Genomic DNA, 21584 nt, shown 5'->3' with positions numbered 1-21584 from the left:
TGTGGTGACAGCGGTGAGCGTTTGCTCAGCCGTCTGGGCCTAGTTGCAACTGGGCTCTGCTGGACTTGTTTGCATGTCTGGAAGCTGGCTGGCTGGGGGCTGGACTGGGGCGGCCTTGGTGGCACAACTGATGCAATGTGTCTCTGCACATGACTCATCCCCTAGCAGGCTGGCCTGGGCTGCTCAGGGCAGTGGTGGAGGTACAGGAAGCACCAGCACATTTGAAATTCGAGCTTTTCAGGCCACAATGTGAAGTGGTTACTGACATCCCATTGGCTATAAAGCAAGTCTAGAATCAGAATGGGAGGGAGGTACCAAGTTCCTTGGCCAAGGACATGAATACAGGGAGACTCTGGGAGTCCCACAGAGGGGCCAGAGAAGTTCCGTGGAAGAGACATCCGTGCTGAGCCTGTGCAGCCAAGTCTGAATTTGCAAGTGGAGAATGGAGGTTGGGTGCACAGGGGATAACATGTACGAGGCACAGAGATTGCTGAGTAGCTGAGCATTTGGGGACATAAGGGCTAGGTAGGAAATGAGGTCATTTCCCACAGCAGGGTCTGGGTCACTGCCTCAAAGTCTCTCTTGAAGAGCTAGGCCTTTGTCCTGAGGACAGGAGGCACCCATGAAAGTTTTGAGCAAAAAAGGAGAGAAGGAGACCATCAGACTTATGCTTTTAAAAGATGACTGTGGCAGAAGAATATGGGATGGGAAGCCTGTAGGGAAGGAATGGGAGGGGCTAATGCCGTCGACCCCATGAGAGAGGCTTGGGCCTGCATTGGTGTGGATCAGAAGGCTGGGAGGCTGCCACCCAAGACAATGTGCAGTCAGAATAAGCAGGGCCTGAGGACTGCTGGGGCAGGTGGCCGGAGACCACCTCCTGACATTTTGCAAAGAAATTGTAACAACTTTTTCCCTCTACCTGTGCTAGATAACTCAGAAAATGTCAGGATCCTCCTTGTTGTTGGCCAAGGGGGTCTGGGATAGAGTCACTGTGTGAATTTGAACAAGTCCCTTCCCATCATGGGCCTCCATGTTTCTTCTAAAATGGGACACGTTAAATCCTCTCTCAGAGCCCTCGTACCTTGGGCAGGCCATGTTCCATTAGGCCCATGATCCTCAAACACCAGAAGCAATCGGGCTGTAGAGAAGTTCCCAAGGAACCAGTTAAAATACACATCCTGAGCCTTTGCCTAGAGTGAGGACAGCTTCTGGAGCAGGTAGCACCTGTGTTGGGCCTTGACATCTAAGCTTGTTTTGGTCATTTGTTTGTTTGCTTCGTCTGGGGGGTGTTCTTGATTACAGAATGACTCTGTGCTTATTGTAGACCTTTCCTAAACACAGAAAAAGAAAGTAGCCCAAAGGAAAACATACTCTGTCATTCCAAAACCCAGACACAACTAGGGTTCTCATTTTGTCACATCATTAGATGAGATGTTAATACTCAGCGCAGGCGTGGGGACCTGTGGGGGCAGAGGGCTGGAGATGAGAACAGGCTGCACGTGTTCACAGGCCAGTGAGTAAGGAGCTGGAAGCGTGGAAACACTCAGACTGCGCCAGCTGATGCCGGCCCCACACACCTTCTCTGTTTCAGAGCCTGTTGCCCCAAAGTCCAGAGGGAGGAACGCCAGTCCTGGAGGTGTTAGGGAGCTCAGCCAGGTCCCAGAGCACAGCCCTTATTTCTCTTTCTCTCCTCTGCCCAGGTGCTGTTTGCCCTGAACCAGACGCTACTGCAGCATGAGAGCGTGCGGGCTGGGAGCCTGCAGGCGCCCTACACCACGGAGGACCTCATCAAGCACTACAACTGCGGAGATCTCAACGCTGTCATCTTCAACCATGACACATCACAGGTGAGACTCTCCTCCTCCAGCTCAGACAGCCTCTGGGTCTCTAGTTCCCAAGGCCAGGTTCGCTTGGCACACAGTAGGCATTTAATAAGTGCCTCAGGCAACCTTTTCTCCAGGCATGGTAAGCAGGAGCTATTGGGATCCCCATTTTGCAGATGGGGGAACAGGCTCAGAGAGGGGAAGAGACTTGCCCAAGTCTTCACCACTCATTAGTCATTGGGTTATTAAATTATCAAGAGCCGTACTTGAACCTGATATGTGTAGACCCTAGAAGCTTAGCCTGGAAGAACAGGGAGTCGTCTGGGAGGCTCAGTTCAGCATCTGGAGAAATTAAAGCCCAGGGAAGGGAAAGCCCACAGAGCTGGGGCTGGAGTCTGGCCCAGGGCGTTCTGCCTTGATTCGAGGCCTAGGGGAAAACATGCCCGCAGGCTGGGCAGACAGTGGGTGGGATTCCAAGAAGCTGAACATGGTTCCACCAGGCCTTCCCATTGCCCTTGTGATAAACTCCAAGACACTTTGTCCAGCGTCCGAGGCCCTCTGTGTCCTGCTCTCTGCTGACCTTGTCAGAGCCCAGGTGCCCTACCGCACAGAGCTTGTCCTGCTGACCTGTGCCACAGGCAGCCTTCCCCAATGCAGTTCGCCCTTTCAGACCTCTCTGCCTGTGTTCAGCCCCTCCCTCCTGGTCGAACGTCACCTCCTCTGAGAAATCCTCCTCGACCCTCTGCAAGGAGTTAGGTATTCCCCCAGGCAACTCTAGGCCCCCCGCTGTGCTTTCTGTGTCCTGGTGGTTGAATCTTCATTCATTTGAGAAGCAGTTGAATTAGTCAGAACAGGCTACTTCCCTGCTCAGGACACTGCAGTGGCTCTGCATTCTTCTTAGGGGAAAAGCTAGAGTCTCCACAATGGCCTGTGTGGCCCCCTAGTCCTCCCCCCCAGCCCTATGTCCTCTTCCCTCCTTTCACACCCAGCGCTCCAGCTGCACGGGCCTCCCTGCTGCTCCATGGGCCCACCTGGCATGCTTCCCCTTGGCACTGGCTGTTCCCTTGGCCAGGAATACCCTCCCCCAGGTGTCACTATGGCTCAGCCCCACTCAGCCATAAAGACTTAATTCAAATAGCATCATCTCAGTGAGGCAGGCCCCAACTAGCCGACCGAGAACTGCTGCCTGAGCCTCATGCCCATGCTCTCATCCTCTTTCTTATACTCTGCTCTTCCTCTGTGGAATTTACCATTTTCCCATATACTTATATATCTGATTCACTAATTAGTGATTATTTATTGTGCGTTCTTCCCCACTCGAGCAGAAGCTTCCTGAGGGCAGCTTGGGTCTGTTTTATTCATCAATATATCCCAACTGGTTAAAGCGGCACTTGGCACAGAATAGGACAGGCTCCGTGTTGTGAAAAGGGATATGGGGAAGCCCAAGAGAGCTGCCCTGCTGGGGCTGTTAGGCTCAGAAGAGAGATGGGGAGACTTGACCAGCAACACCAAAATGTGATCCTTGCTATGAGGGAGAGTAGAGGATGAGTTGGAGCCTGTGGCAGGAGCAGGAATTCAGATAGGCTTGGGGGTAGCGGTGGGGGCTGGGTAAAGAAGGAAAGATTCCTGCAAGATAGGAGGTCAGAGAAGAACCTGCATGGGCCACAGAAAGGAGGAAGAAGAATGTTCCAGCAGAGGAAGCTGCATGTGAACAAGCTAGAGGTGAGAGAGAGCCGGAGGAGGGTGAGTTTGGGTTGGAGGCCCAGCCAGGCCCAGCCGTGTCCTTCTGTCCATGCGCCACCCCAGTGGACCAGAGCTTCCTGAGGGCAAGGTTGTGGTGCTCACCTTGGTCCTGGTGTCAGCACAGGGCCTGGCACAGAGCGGGCATCAGTGAGCGACTTGCGTGAACAAGTAAGGGACATGTGGTGCATGGTTCCATGTAGAGAGTGAAAGAGGAAGGATCCAGAGACATGGCCAGAGGCAGGAGGCTCCGGGCTCTGAAAGCTCTGACTCTCGGTGGTAGAGGAAGGAGGGAGGAGAGAAGAACTCAGACACCATGAGGTCCATTGGTGTTTCACTAGCCTTGTGCTTTGTGACAGAGCCCTGCCCTGTGTCATGTGTTCGGGAGAGGCTGTCAGTCCTGAGAAGACAGAGACTTGTGTTGCAGAGGGGACCTGGTCACCATTCAAGATGTGCTGGCTATGGTGTGGCTGGCCTAGGGGGCAGAGTGTACAGGACAGGGCCCTGCCAGGCATGGCTGACGCTACGCTGAGGGAGGGAGCACGGGGGTGACCTCAGGGGATGGCAAGCTCAGATTGTCTTTGAACTTGGGTCCAGAACCACTGATTTATCTCTGGTAGGTGAACTGCTTAAGTAAGATCAGTGTTGGAAAGTGCATAGCACAGTGCATGGCACAAAAGAAGTCTTAACTAAATGTCAGTTTTATACAACCCGCCCGGGGGCTGGAGCTGGCTTCACCACCTTTCCCTTGTGAGGGCTGAGGCTACAGTAAAGCATGGCTTTGCGTGGGGGCAGAGATGGAGATGACAAAGCAATGGGCCTCAGAACCATCAGAGAGCCGTGAAGGCAGCATTCTGCTCCCCTTCCCTTTGTCAAGGGCCCTCCCCCCTCTGCTTCCTGACCAAGAGTGTGCATTTGTGGACAGATGAATCTTCAGTCCTTCCTTAGGGACTAAAAAACATTTAACAAGGACAGGAACCAGAGCATTCAATGTTAAAGCTGCGCAGGAGTTGGGCTAGACACAGGGGTTCCTGGGCTGCCCAGTGGCCGGCTGACATTCTCTGCCTGTTTCATGCTGACAGGCCTTCGCTCTATGCCAAGGACGGGGCCTGGGTTTGGGCCCCGATGGAGATGGGAGCAAACTAATGGTCATTAGATTTGTCGGCAGCCTTAACTTTTCTGTGACCAGTTTAAGTGCAGGATGCAGGATAAGATTTTAAAGAAGACACATCAGGTCCCCAGGGCCCTAGAAGGGTGGGTCTGAGATGGGATGATGAGAAAACGGGCTGGGCAGGGCTGGAGTGAGGCCATGGGGTATGACATCAGTGCAGGCTCCCCTCACCCACAACCAGGACTGGTGCAGGTCTTCCTACGTCACTGACGCCAGTGGCCTCATCTCATCACTTTTCTTTGCCCCATTCACCCAATAGACTCCTTCTGAGAACTTCCACTGGTCCAAACCTATATCAAACTAGAGGGCCATGGAGCACCCTCAGACTGGATCTGCCACTCCATGGATGGAGAGTACACATGAGAACATTGTAGGATCTGTGCTTTGATAGGGTACTGAGGTATTGGGCAGCCAGGGGAGGCATGTAAAAGGGTGAACATGTGTCTTGATTTGTCCAGGACATTCCAGGTTCATGGTTAATGAAGGCTGCCCCAGGCCTGTTAATTATCCTGACTCTTAATTATATACAAGCTTTCACTCTCAGAAGTGTCTGAGTATGGACAATAAATGTATCACCTCCATATTACCAATTTCTAAGCTGAGTCTCAGAGAGGCCAAGTCACTTGCTAGTTATAGAGACCACTGAGCTGGGTAATAATGAGAGTCCAGCCCAAGTTGTTCCAGCTGTCCGACATCAGGACCCATATTCACATCACTGCAACTCTACTGCCTCTCAGCTCATTCATTCATCTGTTCATCCACTGACTGAACCAATATTTATTTGTTGGTACAACATCATCTCACATTCTTTCCCATGTTCAAGAAATGAAGGGAAGCCGGTGAGGGCCATGTTTCCAGAAATAACCCTTCTGAGTCCAAGCTTTCTGTGTTCCACCTCCACTCAGAAGCCTGCAGAGTTGCCTGTCTTATAACTGCATCAAATCTAAGTGTGGCCGGTGCTCTCAGGGCTACTGATCATCCCTTCCATGGTTGGGAAGAGAATAAGAACTCCATTTCTTCATTTACCCACTTGCCAAAAAGCCCTGGACACCAATTCTGTGCTGGCTCTATCAGGCACAGCATGGCTGCTGCCTACACCTATACAGGCTGGGCACTGCACAGATTTAGGAGACCCAGTCCTATCATTGTCCTGTTCAGCCTAGAACAACAAGTCAGTCCTTTCTAAAGAAGAAGCCCATCCCTTCTCACTCTGGAGAATGCACTGGTCCTTGGCCAGCAGATATCAGAGACAGATGTCCCAGCCTCCTCCAAATCCCTTGAGGGTCAGCCTCCTTTGACACCTTCTTTTCCCTCAGAAAGAGTGTTGACAACTCATCAGTGGCTCTAGAAGTCATGTGGCCCAGCCAGTCTTCTGGGGACTGAAACATGCAGGAAATTAGTCTCATCATGGCAGACTCTCCATCTAGCTCCTCCATCAGTCCGCTAGGCCTTGTGTCCTGTGCTTTATGCCTGCGCTGGTGAAGATGAAGAATTGGAAGAAGGGACACCAGGAGGAAAATATTCTATGAGCAAGATCTTGGAGGTTCGAACAACACTGACAGGTGTGGGGAAAGAGAAGCTATGGCCCATGGTTTCCTCTGAGACCACATGAACATTTTGCAGGACACCAGGACACACTACCCAGGTTGAAAAGACCATATGCTGGGAAAGGAAGAACACAGGAGGAGGCAATGTGGTGAGGAAGGACAGCACAACTTTATGTTTGAAGTTCCAGAAACCTTTATTGGACACCTGTTCTGTTTCATGCTTTGATAATGGCTGAGTCCCTGAACTCAAATTGCTCTCTGCCTAGTTCAAGAGCATGTCTGTGATGCTGACCCCAGGTCACCTGAGTGTGAGCAGTGGGAACTGGGAAATCTGCATAGTTCCAGGCCAGGTTGCTGAACAAACCTTCATTATGGGATGAAGGGATGGAGTTCCCTTCATCCCATAATGGAGTTGAAGTTCATAAGAAGGATGGAGAAGGAGTTTGGATTATGTCCTGGGAAATGGTGGAGCTGGGCATAGAGAGATAGTAGTGGCAGATGGTGGTCAACCATGGCATTGGGAAAACCCAAAATTAGGACCCCTCTTTTCATCTCTGTAGGGTAGAATGGGCTGAATGCAGGTCATGACAGCACCCATCATCTCATGTAACGCCTCCCAAATATTGTCAGCCCCATCTTACAAATGAGGAAACTGAGGCTCCGAAAAGTTAAGTAACTTGGTCAAAGTCACACAGTGTCAAAACAGGGCCCGAAGCCCAGGCCAGCCTGAGCCCAGACCCCATTGCCTTGCTCCTACACCAGGCAGCTCAGCTGGCTATCCACACCTGCTTGCTGAACAGAATTTCTTGTGTGTGCCAGTACGAGGCTGCTGATGTGAGAGCAGTGAAGCAACTGAGCTCTGTCCCACCTCCCAGGACCTCAGTGTCTGGAAGCTGAGGTTCAGCAAGGCAGAGACACAGGAGTGATAAACATGGGAATGTAGCAGTCTGGGGCTCTCTCCTGGCTCATCCTCTTTGCTAGCTCTGTGACTTTGCACATGTCTCTGGACATTTCTACTCTTGCTTTCTTCTTTTATAAGACTGGAATAAAAACAGTCACCTCAACAGGTTTTGAAATTGATTAAAAGCATATAGCCCACCATAGGGACATAAGAAAGGTAAGTTGCTTACCCCACCCTGGGCTGTGTGTGTTTATCCGAAGCCCACCTTGCTCCAGAAAGAACTGAAGGCAGCTCCTGTCTTACCTTTACAGCTGCCCAACTTTATCAACACCACCCTCCCGCCGCATGAGCAGGTGACAGCCCAGGAAATCGACAGCTACTTCCGCCAGGAGCTCATCTACAAGAGAAATGAGCGGATGGGGAAGAGGGTCATGGCACTTCTTCAGGAGAATGAAGACAAGATCTGCTTCTTTGCCTTCGGAGCAGGTTTGGACTGGAGTGGGGAAGGGATTATTTGCAGAATTCTTAAGGGCTGGGAGACTTACTAAACTCTTTCCTTACCTCTACTTCATAAAGGGAAAAGTTGAGGCCCAGATTGGGCAGGAAAAGCTACAAAATGCTCAGCAGAGCTGGGACCCAAAGTGGTTCTCCTGCTTCTAGTCAAGAGTACTTTCATAATAGTCTCCATGGTCAAAGGGATTGACCCTTGTTAAGGCCAGTGCAACTTCTGTGGCCCCTTCATGCCACTAGGAGGCCACATTAAGAGCCCAGAACTGAACCAGCTCCCACTACCGAGCCTGGCAGAGCCCGGGCCATGTGGCCCAGTGGGCAGAAGGCAGGCTCTGACATCCCGCAGTCCTGCCTCCACATCTCACCCCCAGCCTCACCTAGGCTGCATGACCTTGGCATAGTGCCTTCTCAAAGGCTCAAGTCCCTCTTCTATAAGTTATAGCGGTACCTATTTGATGAATTAAAAATATCTACCTTGGAGAAGGGTTGTACTTATTAGTGACAACATTCAAATAATCTGCCATGTAGTAAAAACTCACAATGGCAGCTACCATTATCATGATTATCATCATGACAATTAATACAAGTTTTATTATCCCATTTTGGACCATGAACTTGATACTTCTCCTGGGGGCTCTGGCCTCTTCATGAAAAGGGAAGTCTAGATGTCCAGGGGCCGGCCTTGCTCAGCATCTCTCCCTGCTCCTTCCTTCTCTCTCTCCTTCTTAGTCTCTAAAACTCTTCCTTTCTCTATGGCTGGCACTGCTAATGACAGTGATGTCCATGTTGGGACCAGGATATTGCATTTGCTTCCTTTATTAGTCAAGTTTTGCTCCAGAACTACAACAAACATATTTTTTTTTCTCATGTTACCTCAATTTGGGTTGACTGAATTTGCCTCCTGTTTTGTTAGAATGAAGCCCAGGCCTGCTGGGCACTCCAGCGCTGCCCTCTCACCCCTCCCTCCCCTCCCACCCCTCCTATTTCTGGACCATTAGACACACACACACACACACACACACACACACACACACACACATGCACGTGCGCATGCACACACATGGTTTGCCCTGGTTAGGCTGAGTTAGATCAAGTCAAGCAGTCGGTCTAACTTGGAAGGGTCTTGATTGTGTTATGGGATGTATCTACTGTTTGAGGTCTGCCTTCCAGCTCCCTGCCATTCAACTCCATATACTTCAAGGGCAAGAATCAAAGTTCATCTGTCTGTGCCTGTCTTCCCTCCTCTACAGCCCTCAGCACAGGACAGACACGGGGGATGACTTCAGAGACACAGGACCTCTGGGGTATCTTCTTCAAGGCCACATCTGAAGCCAGACAGGAAGAGCTCTGGGCTCATGGTACAGCTGTGCCTCAGCCTGTCCTGCCCTATGGCAAGTCTCTTCCCCTTCCACAGCCTCTGTTTGCTCATCTGAACAGAAGGAGCCAGAACTCACTTGGGCCATCTATGATTTCAAGAGCTATTCAAGCAGTTTTTAGAGAGGGAAGGGATTCCTGTAGTGGAGACTGGAGAAGCCAGCAGGAGTGGGATCTTGACTAACCACAAAAAGAGGGCAAGGCTACTCTCCAACTGCAGGACACCTGCTAGGGACCTGGCATGAGTCAGGACAGCTTTGGGAACTCTGCAGGGAAGTAAGTGCTCCCCATCACACCCTGTCACATCATATAGCTGCCTCCTTCAACCTGTCCCTCATGGACATCTGGACAGGGTATCCTGCTGGGGAATGGTCCCCAGCTGACCACAAGAGGAGAGCCACTGTGAACTTAACCAGCCCCCAGCCTCCTCTCTGGCCAAGAAGAGCCCTAGTGAACTTGACCATTAAAGGAGGCCAGTAAATGATCCTGCATTTCTCATGCCCCACTTGAGTGGCAGGGCCTTTCTGTCCCACCAGCCCCATGGCCCAGAGTCTTCCCAGGGTCTGAGTGTAGCTATTACCACTTCTTTCCTGTGGGCAAGGAAACAAGAGAGCCTAGAGATTAAAATTCAGTGGGCAGTCCTGGACCCTAACCTCTTTTCCTGAAATCTGAGTTCATGTGTGGGAACACAAATGTCCACTCAGGCACCAGGCCAGCATACAGGCATCATGTCCAACTCTAGTTTCTTCCCCATCTTTGAAATTCAACTGGTCCTGGGTGGGTCCTGTTGACAGACTACTAAGAACGCTTTCACCTGTCTACTCTGTCTACCTTCACTGCCATAGTCCCAGCCCAAGCCTCCATCAGCTCCAGCATCCTCATCTTCTCTCCATCTCTGCACTGATCCCTACATCGTAGCTTGTGCATGGTACTGAGTCTGTCTCCCACCTCACCATCAGCTCTGGGAGGGCAGGTACCACTTAATCATCCCTGTGTTTTTTCAGTGCTAGGGATTTCCAGTGCTGATGGCAGACTGGCCCTTCCTCTGTTCTGCTCCCCAGAGAGTTCAGGGCAAAGGGTCAGAGCTTTGGAGTCAGGATGCCTGGGTACATAGTGTGGCTCTACTACTGTCAGCTCAGTGAGCCTGGGAAAGCCATCTCACTTCCAAGAGCCTCGGCCACTCCCTGTAAAATAGGAATAATATACCACCTCAATGGGTTGTGCTAGAGACACTCATTTCAGATCATATGGTTAAAACTCTCCACCAGGGTGGAGGGTTCCTTATAATTAAACCCCTACTATGTGCCAGCCACAGGTCCAGCCTCTTGGATTGCATTGCCTTTGATCTTCAGAGTAACATTATGAGATGGGTTTTATTATACACATTTTCCCAATGAAAACCAAGGCCCCAAGAGGGTGAATGGCTTCCATGAGGCCAAACAGGCAGATGTTTGAATCCTGGCCTCTTGGGTACGGGTCCTGGCCATTTCTCCTGTACATGGGGCCCTTGTTTTATACGTCCAGAAGTGCTGATGATTATGTGGGGAAGTTGTCTTTTTAACTGGTGCATCTCATAAAAGAATATTCTCAGGTCTGTGAGGTGTCTGCCGCGAAGTGCTATTTGGCCTCTCTGGAGGCCAGCAAAAGAACCTCCTCAGCAGGTTCAGGGACAGTGGAGGTGCAGACGTGTGTGAAAGCTCAGCTCTGCGCAGGCCTGGGTGACATCTGGCAGCCTAGATGGAAGCCCCGCTTCTCTGGGAGGTAGCTGTGGCCATTGTTCAAACCAATGTTCTGGAAAGAACCAAGCCACTGCCACGGAGGAGTGAGCCAGCCCAGGGGGAGGGGCAATCTGATTCCCGGCTACCAGGATCATGCAGATGGACAAGCTGACCCTGAAGAGCCCCTAAAGATCTTATGTGGGTTTTTGGATTTCCTCTCGCCTACAAAGAACTGAGAAAAATAAGTACAAGTTGGGGACTATTTTATTAGCTAATTTTATGTGATTTGCTTGCTTATCTTTTAGTCTGAAATAACCTTTTTTCTACTGTGTTTGAAGTTAAATATCCTTTTTTAAAACATAATGGTGATATAAAACAAATGGGGCTTTTAAAGCCCTTACTTGGCACAATAAAAAGTTAGTAACTGTATTATTCCACCCACCTTTTCTAAAGATAGGAGAAAATTGAGAATGCTTAACACATGATGGAAAGACTAGAATAGAGGGATGGTGATACAGGAGAAAGAGTGGAAGAAAATTACTAGCCCAGGGTTTTGAGAAGGGAGGAAATGGTGTGATCAGAGCTCAGGTAGAGGATTTGGCCTTGGATAGAGGAAGGCACCTTCTTACCTGTAATCAAAGGGAAGGAGGGAGGAGGCCAGTAGGCTGGTAATTTCATGGTGGGAAGGTAAAAGAGTTTTCTTCTAATAAGAGCTCCACTCTATTAAGTAAAATATGAAATCATCTACAGAGAAAGAGGAGGAAGAGGGGAGGTTTCTTGGTTTGAAGAAAACATTTGACATAAATTCAAGAGAGATTGGCCACAAGAACTGACATGGACAGGAAGTTAAATATAGTTCACATCATGGGCCAACTGTGATTGATTGATAGTGGCTGCCTGGAATGGGATGGTGTAAAAGGTGATAATATTGCATCAGAGCTCAGCAGAGAAGAGGTCCTGATTGATTAGTGACGTCTGCTCTGGATTAGGGTTAGGGCACATGCCTGCCATATGCATGCTCTGTCTGCTGGGAACACAGAAAATGCTGCCTGGCAGTGAGGGTCCAGGAACCTGCAGTAATCCCAAGACACAGGTTATAAGATTTCCTACAGCAACCCGAGCAGCTTGGATATAAATGTGGATGCTGTCCTCTAGGCCTTTTCCTGATTTTTATCCTAGTATCCTCTGATCAGTGAGCCTACCACCATATATGAACTAGTCCAGGGCAGGCAAAACCTCCTCAGAATTCCCAACATCTAGTAATGTTCTATAAGGACATCCTGGGCCAAATCACCCCAAAGCAATTTCATTCCATTCAGTCACATGGACTCTCTTAACCCCAGGGCTCGAGGGGGCCTCAGTCCCAGGCATTAGGAGGAAATGACGATTTTGTCCCTAGCTCCGAGGAACGGGGGCTTTCGGGATGTATTTACTTGTTTGACCCCCCTGTAGCCCGGAGTAGAATGAGTAATGTAGGAACTGGCAAAGCTAGATTGGAGACATAGCCAGAGGGGAGGCCTCTAGGGCCCATTCATTTCAAACTCTGGGAGCCAGAGGTTACCACGGTTATCACGCATTCCATAAGCCTCACATGCTCTAATCTGAAAATAATCCTAACTTCTGACATTGCAAAGGCCGTTGACCCTAATATCCTATTGTTTTAGGACTGTGTCTAAAACATCTATCATCATAGCATCTAACATTCTAGCATAGTTTGCTTCAACCCTTCTTGGATTTCTTGGGAAGAGTGTGGAGCTAAGAGCCTTCTAGCACCTGGAACTTCTTCCATGTAGAGCTACTGCCACCTGCCCCCACAAGAAGAAGAGGTCCAGACAGAGAGAGTATTTGAAGGGCTAGAAGGCAGTCTGTGTGAGCACAAGAGACAGAGGGGCTGGAGCTGTTCCCCCCACAGACCCATAAGCAGAAATAGGCCTGTAGGTCCAGGAGAGGCTCCTTGGTGGTGAAGACCCAGGCTTGAGAGGAGGGAAAGATCAAAGCCAACATACTGAGCACCTTTAACATCTTTTATTTTTTTTTAAGCCTGAACCAACAACCACTTTATTTTTTCATAAATCTGTAATTAGGGCAGGGCTCAAAGGGGCACCACTGGCGTCACTTGGGACAGTGTCACTGGGCTTGATGATCCACTTCCAGGGCTATGTCTTTCTCATTAATAACAGCAGCAATTGCTCGTTGAGAGTGGGCACCATCTTGCTTAAGAAGAGCCAGACCCATCAGCACATATGACCTCTAGGTCCTCAAGTCCCCTTGGAGGGAGACAGGATGGTATTTATTCTTCCATTTGACACATGGGCAAATCAAGATGCAGATGGGAAGGAAAAGAACATTTGAACTGAAGAGAAGTGATGGTCAACCCTGAATAGGCCATTCCTCCTGATGGCCAGGCTCCCTAAAAAAAAAATAATCTAGCTGCTGCTCAGGCCCTCTGTTCTACTGAGAATGCCCTTCCTGTCTCCTCTCTGGGCTCCCATAGCCCCATAGGATTCCCCTATCACAGCCTGGCACATGCCAAACACGTTTGCCATCTCCCAAACTAGGCTGTCCACTCCCTGAGCACTGAAGAGGCTCTCAGTATCTACTTGTTGCATGAATGAATGAACAAACGAATGAATGAACAAACGAACCTGTCCACAATGAGACCCACGAATAGAAGTATCCCCTGACCTGTGTTACTCACAGCAAAACCTGAACTAGAACCCACATCTGCTGCCCCCACAGTGGGAAACCCAAGGATGCTGCAATTTCACACCTGTCCTTTAGAAGGTAAGACTGGGTTGACAAATGAAAAGCCTTCACAGCCAACTAGAAATAGAGTCCCAGGTACTGTTGTGGGTCCAGCCATGCAGTCAGAGGCTGGAGGAGGACGGTGTTCAGTGCTAAGCAAGGGGGAGAGGGTTAGGAAAAGGCAGCAAGATGATAAGGAGGGAATCAATGAGAAGGAAAGCAAAGTAGGGTGAGGTGAGAGCAAAGTCAAGGACATGAGGGTGGGAAGGAGAAGCATGCTGGTGCTGTGGGCACTTGTTGCATTCTGTGACCTTCCATATTGCCTTTTCTGAGGTTTTCTTCCCTCAGCTGTGTGGAGAGGGACTAAGACAGGAGGAGGGCTAATATCCCCTCCATCCCCAACATTCAGCAATCTCATGCATACCTCACAGAGGTCTTGAGTCATGACACTGAAAGGAGGCAGAGTGAGTGAGAGAAGGCTTCCTGGAGGAGGGAGAGCAGTTGAAATTTCCCCAGTGCAGGTCCAGCTGCTTCTGATTTCTCTCATCATCCCACAGTCCTCAGGACAAGACACGCCCACTTCCTTCCCTACCTTGCTCTCCACTCAGTGGTGGCCTGAGGAGCAGAAGAAGGAAGCCCCTCAAGCTCATGCTTGGGCACAGAAGGGCAGCCATGGCCCATATCGTGCCTTTTCAACCTTAGAAACAAGAGGCCCTGCAAACAAGCAGCACACACCCAGCTGCTTTGTCCCCTCCTGGGCAAATGCCCATGGCCAGCCACACTCCCCACGCTGGAGCACAAGGCCACAGTATCCGGAAATGTTTCAGAATTTCCACCCATGCTTCAAAGGACCTTGCTGCCCCCACCAGTACACATCTGGCAGCTGGCACGCCTGCTCTGGGCTGCAATCCTTGGCTAGAGTCACTGTTGCTGTTTCAGAGCATCCAGCCAGCCAGAGGAACATCCCATCTGCTAGTGTGTCCCTAACTGGAGCCAATCCTGCCCGCTGGATCAGGGGAGGTCTGTTAACCCAGGCTGGAGCTCCAAGGCTGCTCCATCAGTGAGCAAGGATTTATGGAATGTCAGCTGTGGGTCCAGCACTCTATCTGGCCAGGGTAGGGAAGGCAGGAGGAGAAGAAAGTGTCCTAGATTAAGAGCATGGGCTTCAGAGCCGGTCTGCATGAGTTGGAAACCCAGCACATATAGGAAGTAGCCTAGGGAGTCCGCCTTCCCTCGGCCCACTGATGTCCACTCTGCAGAATGAGCCTGAGAGTTATGGGTGGGTGCCCATGCAGTCAGGGCCTGGTGCACCGCCATCAAACAGTAAATGAGAGCTCTTGTGTTGTCGTTATCACTTTAGGGTCATGGCCCCTCAGAATCCACATTCTTCCAAGGACAGGACCCCCACAGGAGAAAGCAGGGTCACCCCAGGGAGGAGCAGAAGTGCTCTGTGACCGCTGAGAACTCAGCTAGGACACTTGCAGGAAAACCCCAAGAACCAGCCTCAGTTCTAAGTGACAGTGAGCCTCAGGAGTGAGGAGGTTCCATTCCTGCCAACGTAGTTGGCCAACAGGGGTTCTGGGTGCTGTAATTCTAGAAAGGGAGCCTGTAGATGTTGTAGAGTGTTATCATGGCTGCGGGGAGCCCTGGGCTGGCCACTGCCCCCTGCAGGTCACAGAACCCATCACAGGCTCTGTCTCTGGGGTTCTCCCCATAGCACCTGTTGCTGACCTCGAATCACCTCACATAGACATTGCATGGGTCTCGAGCCATCTTAGTGACCATGTCTGTCCCATCTCAGGGTTTCCAGGCCCTGGGACATGCCCGACCTGTGGGAGGTCCCAGAAAAGGCTGGTGGAGGGAAAAAAACACCTCTGGCTCCAGCCCTGAGGGCGCAGACCGGTCAAAACCCCCAGGGCTTGTGTCTACAACTCTAAACCAAATACTAATTGAAAGAGGGCCTGATCCAAAGGAAATGAAAGGCTCAAATCCTGGGGATTTTAGAGGGACAGAGTGTTGAGTTGGAGGATAAGCTTGGCAGGGGGCATACTTTAAGAGGAAGTACACAATTAGGAGAGGTCCTGAAGGGAACCTCCAGTATGAGCAACAGTCAGGTGTCAGAGGTCTAGAAGCAGCTCCAGCCCCGGAAGGAGCCTGCCCTGTACCCAGCGAGCCCCGGCTGTGGCAGCTGCCTCCAAGAAACGCCCTTTAAATGGACACACTCTGTGTGTGCGTGGGCTTCGGCAAACCCCAGCTCCGCCCTTTCTGCCTATGTGACACTGGGACAGTTCTGTGGCCCTTGGCGCGATTGTTGTGAGATCAAGTGAGAAAATGAATCAGAGTGTTTGGTACAATCTAAGGTCTGGGAGAATGGTAAGTGGGGTTATCTCAGTATTCATATCCATCTTTGCATCATTAAGGGCAGAGCTGAGCTGACAAGCTGAAGTCTCAGGACCCTGTGGTTTCAGACGTCCTCTGTTCTAGCAGTCACCAGAGAGGAGCAAAGGGGGCAGAATTGGGTTGCACCCAACCAGGTCCAGCTCCCTGACGGGTGTCTGAATCCTCTCTGCAAAGGCCTGACAAGCCATCATTGTCCCTCTGCTTACACGTCTCCAAGGATGGGGCCTTCACTCCATTGCTGAGCCGGACAGTTGCCTGGGAGAGGGTTCTTTGGGCCCAGCTGAAACCTGCCCCCTTAGTCTTATCCTGCCTCAATTCAGAGCACCGCTCCTCATACCTCCTGCCCCTACCCTTGCCACTGCCCACCTTCCCTTCCACTTTCTATTCCAACAACCCAGAGCCACTGTTGGTGGCCAGCACACGCCACGCTCTTTTTCCCTTTTGTGCCCATGCATGTGCACTAATACGCTGTGTCAGGAAGGCCTGTCCTTCTTCCCTTCCTTTAACTCACCTGAGGCTCCTTACTGACCCCCTAGTCTGGGTTCTGCTCCTTCCCCTTCAGCCAAGTAGCCCCTGGAGTCCCTCCTTCCTTGCACAGCTCATGCTGCCTGTCTCCTTTCTACCCTGTGATCTCCTCTGAGGGGGGGACATATGTCTCAGGTCCTGGCACAAGACTGGGTGCAGGAGGTGTCCTCTCAGTCCAAGCCCCCATCCTGCCCCAGGCTGGCCTACAGGGAAGGAGCAAGGAAGCTCAGCTAGATGAGAGGCCCCCTGGGAACCCCCAGTTGCCCGTCCTTCCCCTGGTCCCTCCGTCCAGCCCTCCTGTCACACTTCCTCATGAAAACAAACACCGCTGTCGCTTGATATCCGGCTGCTGCTCCCGGCAGCTAGATTAGCATTTGAAAGTTTCCCTTGCATTAATTTCAGACGGAACATAAATAAGGGCTTGGGATCCCTCATCCAGGAGGACAAAACTGGAAACCCAGCGGACTCACAGGAGAGAAAACATGTGTGCTGGCCGAGGGGAGCCCATGTTGCTTTGGAGCTTTTGTAGGAACATCTGGTCCTCTCCTCTCCCCTCCACCTGGCCCCCCAACACTGCCTTGAAATTACCCTGTTAATTGGCAGGTTGTTCTTGCTGAGCACTCATACACTTTCCCTTCGATCTGGTGAACCTTGGAAGGTACACATGTTTCTGACAACTTCCTGCCCCCAAAACATGAACTCAGGATCCCTTGCAGCCACCAATACCTCAGAGTGGGTGTGCAGGGACGTGCGATGAGCGAGGACATCTCTTCACCTTTCACCAGCTGTGTGACCTGGGCAAGTCCCATCCCCTCACTGGGCCCCAGTTCCCTCATAACCTGGGGGACCACAACGGCTGCTGTGAGGATGAAATGAAAGAATGTTGGAAAAGTCCCGTGTACCCAGGAGGCTCACTAAGTAGGAGTTTGTGGTCAGGTCATCAGGTGGTGAAATCATAGAGGTGGGAGGACCTCTGGACCATATGGAGAAACTGAGGCACAGAGCAGGCAAGGAAGCTGCCCAAGGTCACACGGCCAAGGGGCTACTGAGCCAGGTTTCCTGTCCTAACCCCAGGATAGGAGTCTTCTTTCTGTCCCACCCGGCCTTTCCGTGTCGAAGGCTAAACTGGGGCTGTCGGGCTGCAACCAGCCTATGCTCTGTTCACTGAGCCCCGTGCCCTGGCACAAGCCTGCTTGGGCCCAGAAGAAAAAGAGCCCTTTTTCTGCACTGTAATGTGGTAGGGCTGTGCTCGCTCAGATCAGGACACCTTCCTTGTTCATATATGAATGCCTTTTACGTAGCACTGTGGCTTGCAAGTCACAAGAGGCAACACCATACCAGCCACACCATTCTCAGGATGTGATCTTGCTCCTTGCATCTCTGTCTAAATCCCTCCCATCCTAGGAGTCCTGGCTACATGGGCCCCTCCTCTAGGAAGGCAACCCTGTTGTCCTCAGTGGATTAGTCTCTCCTCCACTGTGCCCCTTGTTTCCATTTCGGGGTTCTGTTTCTCCTCTCTCTTCTCTGACCCTTTCCTTTTCTATCTGTCTCTGTCTCTGTCTCTTTGCATCTCATTGCCGTATCCTTGTTTCTTTCTATCACTTTCTCTCTTTGTCTAGGAGTCTCTCCTTTTCCTTCTCTCCCTACCATTGTCTCTGTGTTCCTGTATGTCTCTTACTGCCCATGTCCCCTTATTGCCTGGGCCTCCTCTCCTCTCCACTGTCTTTCTCCTCTCTATTTCTTTGTGTCCTGAGCTCCCTGTGATATCTCTCTCCTCTTTCTGCCCTTCTGTGTGTCCCCCTGACTCTGCCTCGGTGTCTCCGTGTGCCCCACCCCCTGCTGTCCTTCCTCTCTCCTCCTTTCCTCATCCACATGGCCTCAGCAGATGAAATGGAACGTGCCTTCCTGCAGAGAGCTGGCCAGAGCACAGCTGTCAGTGCTGGAAGGAGCTGCTGAGCAGTGGCCAGGAGACCCCGGGAGCCTGGGCAAGCCACACAGGCTAAACCCCAACACTGGGGGCCCCTTTGGAAACTTTCCACACCTTCCTGCAGGTTCCAGGATGGGTGTGGCGCCAGTTTCAGGATTTCTGATCTTGGAGGCAAGCCTAGGCCCTGTCTGCCAGCCCCTGGGGACAACATGCGCTGGGCCTTGACTCAGAGGCAGGTCTAAGAGCCAAGCTCTTGGGATTGGTGGAATCTGCATGAGCAACACCAAAGGGCTGGCCAGGGCTACAAGGGGAGGGGATCATGAGCTCAGGTCTCCTGGGGGTTGGATGAGATCATGGAAAGGATATATTGAGTCGCAGGTTTTGTCACTCATTCATTCAACCGTCATGAATCCACCACTGGGAGCCAGACTTGGGTTCAGCCCTGCGTCAGAGATGAATCAGACATGTCCCCTATCCTTGAAAAGCTCACAGTGTCCCATCAGATGGCTTGTTGGGGGCATGCTCTGACAGACTGGGGTATGGGAAGGTCATTCAGGCAGCAGGGAGGAGGGTGATTTCAGCAGAAGGTGACATGGGCCAGAGGTCAAGCATGACTAGGAGGTAAAATCAGGGGGATTCTGATGACCGAATGGATCAGGATGAAGAAGGGCAACGGTCAAGACAGGGGCCATCTGACTTGGAGAGCAGAGCTCAGTTGAGGCACATCCTAGGAGGGGAGGCTGAGTCGGATTTTGTAGGCTCTGGGGGGTGTTAGGGGCAGATGTCCAACAGGCCACTGGACAAATGGGTCTGAGCTAGGGCTGCAGCTCCAGAATGGTCAGCACTGTGTGGTAGCCAAAACCAGAGGGTGGGTGATCTGCCCACAGACTGTGAGGAGAGTGAGAAGAAAAGAGGACCCCGCCAAGAGGGTGGACAGGGAGCGGTGACAGGAGGACGAACCAGGACAGGACAGTGCTGTGTGGTCCCCTGAAAGCAAGCCCCACAGAGGGCGGCGGGGCTGAGGGTGGTGGGAGCATGGGCTCAGGGGTGAGCGGCTTGCACGGCACGGTGTTGGGGCACGGCCTACCCGGGAGGGTGTCTCCTGGAGCTGTGCATAGCGCCGCCTCGTACAGGGGAGGGACAGGAGGGTCACCGTCTCCCTGTCCAGGAGGGAAGGAGGTGAAGATGAGTGCACCTTAGAGAGGGAAGGAGGGCAATTTGAAATAATCTTTCCTGATTGCCTCCAACTTTCCAAAGTATCTAAAAGTCTTCTGTTTAGGGTCTTAAGCTTTCACGATAAGGCCTGAAACCACTGAGGTGCAGGGAATGGACAGGGCGCTGACTGGACACTGAAACGTTGCTGGGAAATGCTCAGGATCCGGCCTGTCCCCTCCAAATACCCACTTCCCCAGCCCTAGGAATGTTCCTTTTGGAGCGGCGGCGAGGCCTTCAGTAAATATTCACTGCTGCTCCTGTGCAGCCTGAAGCGGGCTGTTTTCCCTGGAGGCTCTTGAAATCACTGCTGAGCCTAGAAGCCCTCATCTTTAAACAGGTCTCCATGGAGGCAGGGAAGGAATTGGCTCTGCTGTCAGGAGTGGATTCCAAGAGCTGCTGGCAAGGAGTTCCTGCATCCTGTGCACTGGAGGCTGCCATGCCCAGTCCCCCTTCCAGCCCAGTCATGTTTGTGGACAAGCAAGAATGGGGATGACTCTGTGGCCTCAGCCAGGGGCCTGCTTAGCCCATCGGTTGGGAGGGCATGCTGGGCTTTTCCAAAGGACATTCCCTCTGCTTGCTTCGTTAGGGCTTTATAGCTGCCCAAGCTGTGGGCCAAAGGGAGGCCTGCCTATGTGACACACAGGGAAACAAGCTGGGGGCAGAGAAGCCACTTGCTCAGGATTACAGAGTGGAGACTCACTGCCTTGGCAGGAATCTGGGTCTTCTGTCCTCAATAGCACTGGGTCAGAGCCGGAGCCTGGGAGGGCCTATCACACCCGCATTATCCATGTGTCTTCTGCAGCTAGCTTCCCCAAAATACCTCACTTGACCCCTAGTCTCTTCACATGCCATTCCCCCTACCTGGAGCACCCTCCCTTAGGTGCCACCCCACTCCCATCCTCACCTAGCTAGTGATGCCTCCTCCAGGAAGTCTGCCCTGATCCCTCCTGTGGGATACTATGCTTCCTGCAGCATAGCATTAGTGTCTGGGTCAGAAAAGCCTGATTCTCAAGCCTGTGCATGCCTGGGACAGGCCCTCACCTGTTCACCACTGTCCAGCACCAGGTATGCACTCACTCCGTGTCTATCAGGTGGGTAGGTGGAGAAAGGGAGGGAGAGAGGGAAAAAAAAGGAAGGGAGAAGACACTTTCATAAAGGTCTCGAGTCAAACGCAGCCTTCCCCGTGGAATCTGAGAGCTAGGGGAGCCCGTAGGTGTCATGCAGCCCACTCCCTTGTATGCTGAGAGAAACAGGGCATTCCAGCGGCACGGTTTTGCCCAAGGTCTCACAGTGAGTGTGGTGGGTCCAGGACGAGAACCCTTCTCCCGTTCCCAGCCCAGTGATCTTATGTAGTGATCCAGGGGTGAATTTCAGGGACTGTGCCAGGCTGGCAAGAGAGACTGCTGGGTGGGGGACTACTTGCCGGGGAGTGGCGAAGCCAGTGGTGGGGTGGAGGGCGGGCCAGTGAAGGGCTGCAAGCTTCACCCTCTGCTCCAGCCGCTGTGCAGCCCCCCAGCCCGGCTTCCTCTGTGCAGGAGCCTCTCCATTCCCCCACCGCCTATCTCCTCTCTGTGCTCAGACCTCCCTGGGGCTGTCAACATGCTGACCTTCCGCTTCCCACCTGTCACCACCCGTCACAGGCAATTACAGTAACAGTGCAGGGATTTCCCCCGGGTTCTGGGATGAATGGTGAGCAGGAGGAGCTGCCCGTGGGAGTGGGCCACTGGGCAGGCGCATAGGTGGGGAGGGCACCAGGGGCCGCCGCCACTCTGCCCACACTCACCAGGTGGGGAGGCTGAGGCCTGGGGAGGCAGGACGGGCTCGACAGGTGCTGACTCCCAGCAGCTGTTGTCTCCACAGTCCCTGGGCCTCCGGAGGGTCCTTGCTAACCTTCCTAACCGGGAACCTTCCCTGTGCTCTCAGACCTGTCTTGCACCTGCCAAAGAAGGCCGACTCCTGCTCCCATCTGGGGCTGTAGGTTAGATGAT

General features: G+C 52.0%; 1 protein-coding gene across 1 annotated transcript in view; it reads left to right on the top strand.

Moving 5' to 3' along the window:
- Positions 1-21584, top strand: part of TRABD2B (TraB domain containing 2B) — a 205087-nt gene that overhangs the window by 169713 nt on the left and 13790 nt on the right. The window contains exons 3-4 of the mRNA XM_054572829.1: positions 1701-1847; positions 7494-7668. Coding sequence (XP_054428804.1) covers positions 1701-1847; positions 7494-7668 — 322 coding nt within the window. The remainder of the gene's footprint in view (positions 1-1700; positions 1848-7493; positions 7669-21584) is intronic.

This window comes from Pteronotus mesoamericanus, unplaced genomic scaffold (assembly GCF_021234165.1).
Source record: "Pteronotus mesoamericanus isolate MK-2021 breed Mesoamerican mustached bat unplaced genomic scaffold, CSHL_Meso_final contig_105, whole genome shotgun sequence".
In the NCBI taxonomy this organism is placed as follows: Eukaryota; Metazoa; Chordata; class Mammalia; order Chiroptera; family Mormoopidae; genus Pteronotus; species Pteronotus mesoamericanus.
This window is presented reverse-complemented; position numbering and strand designations above follow the sequence as displayed.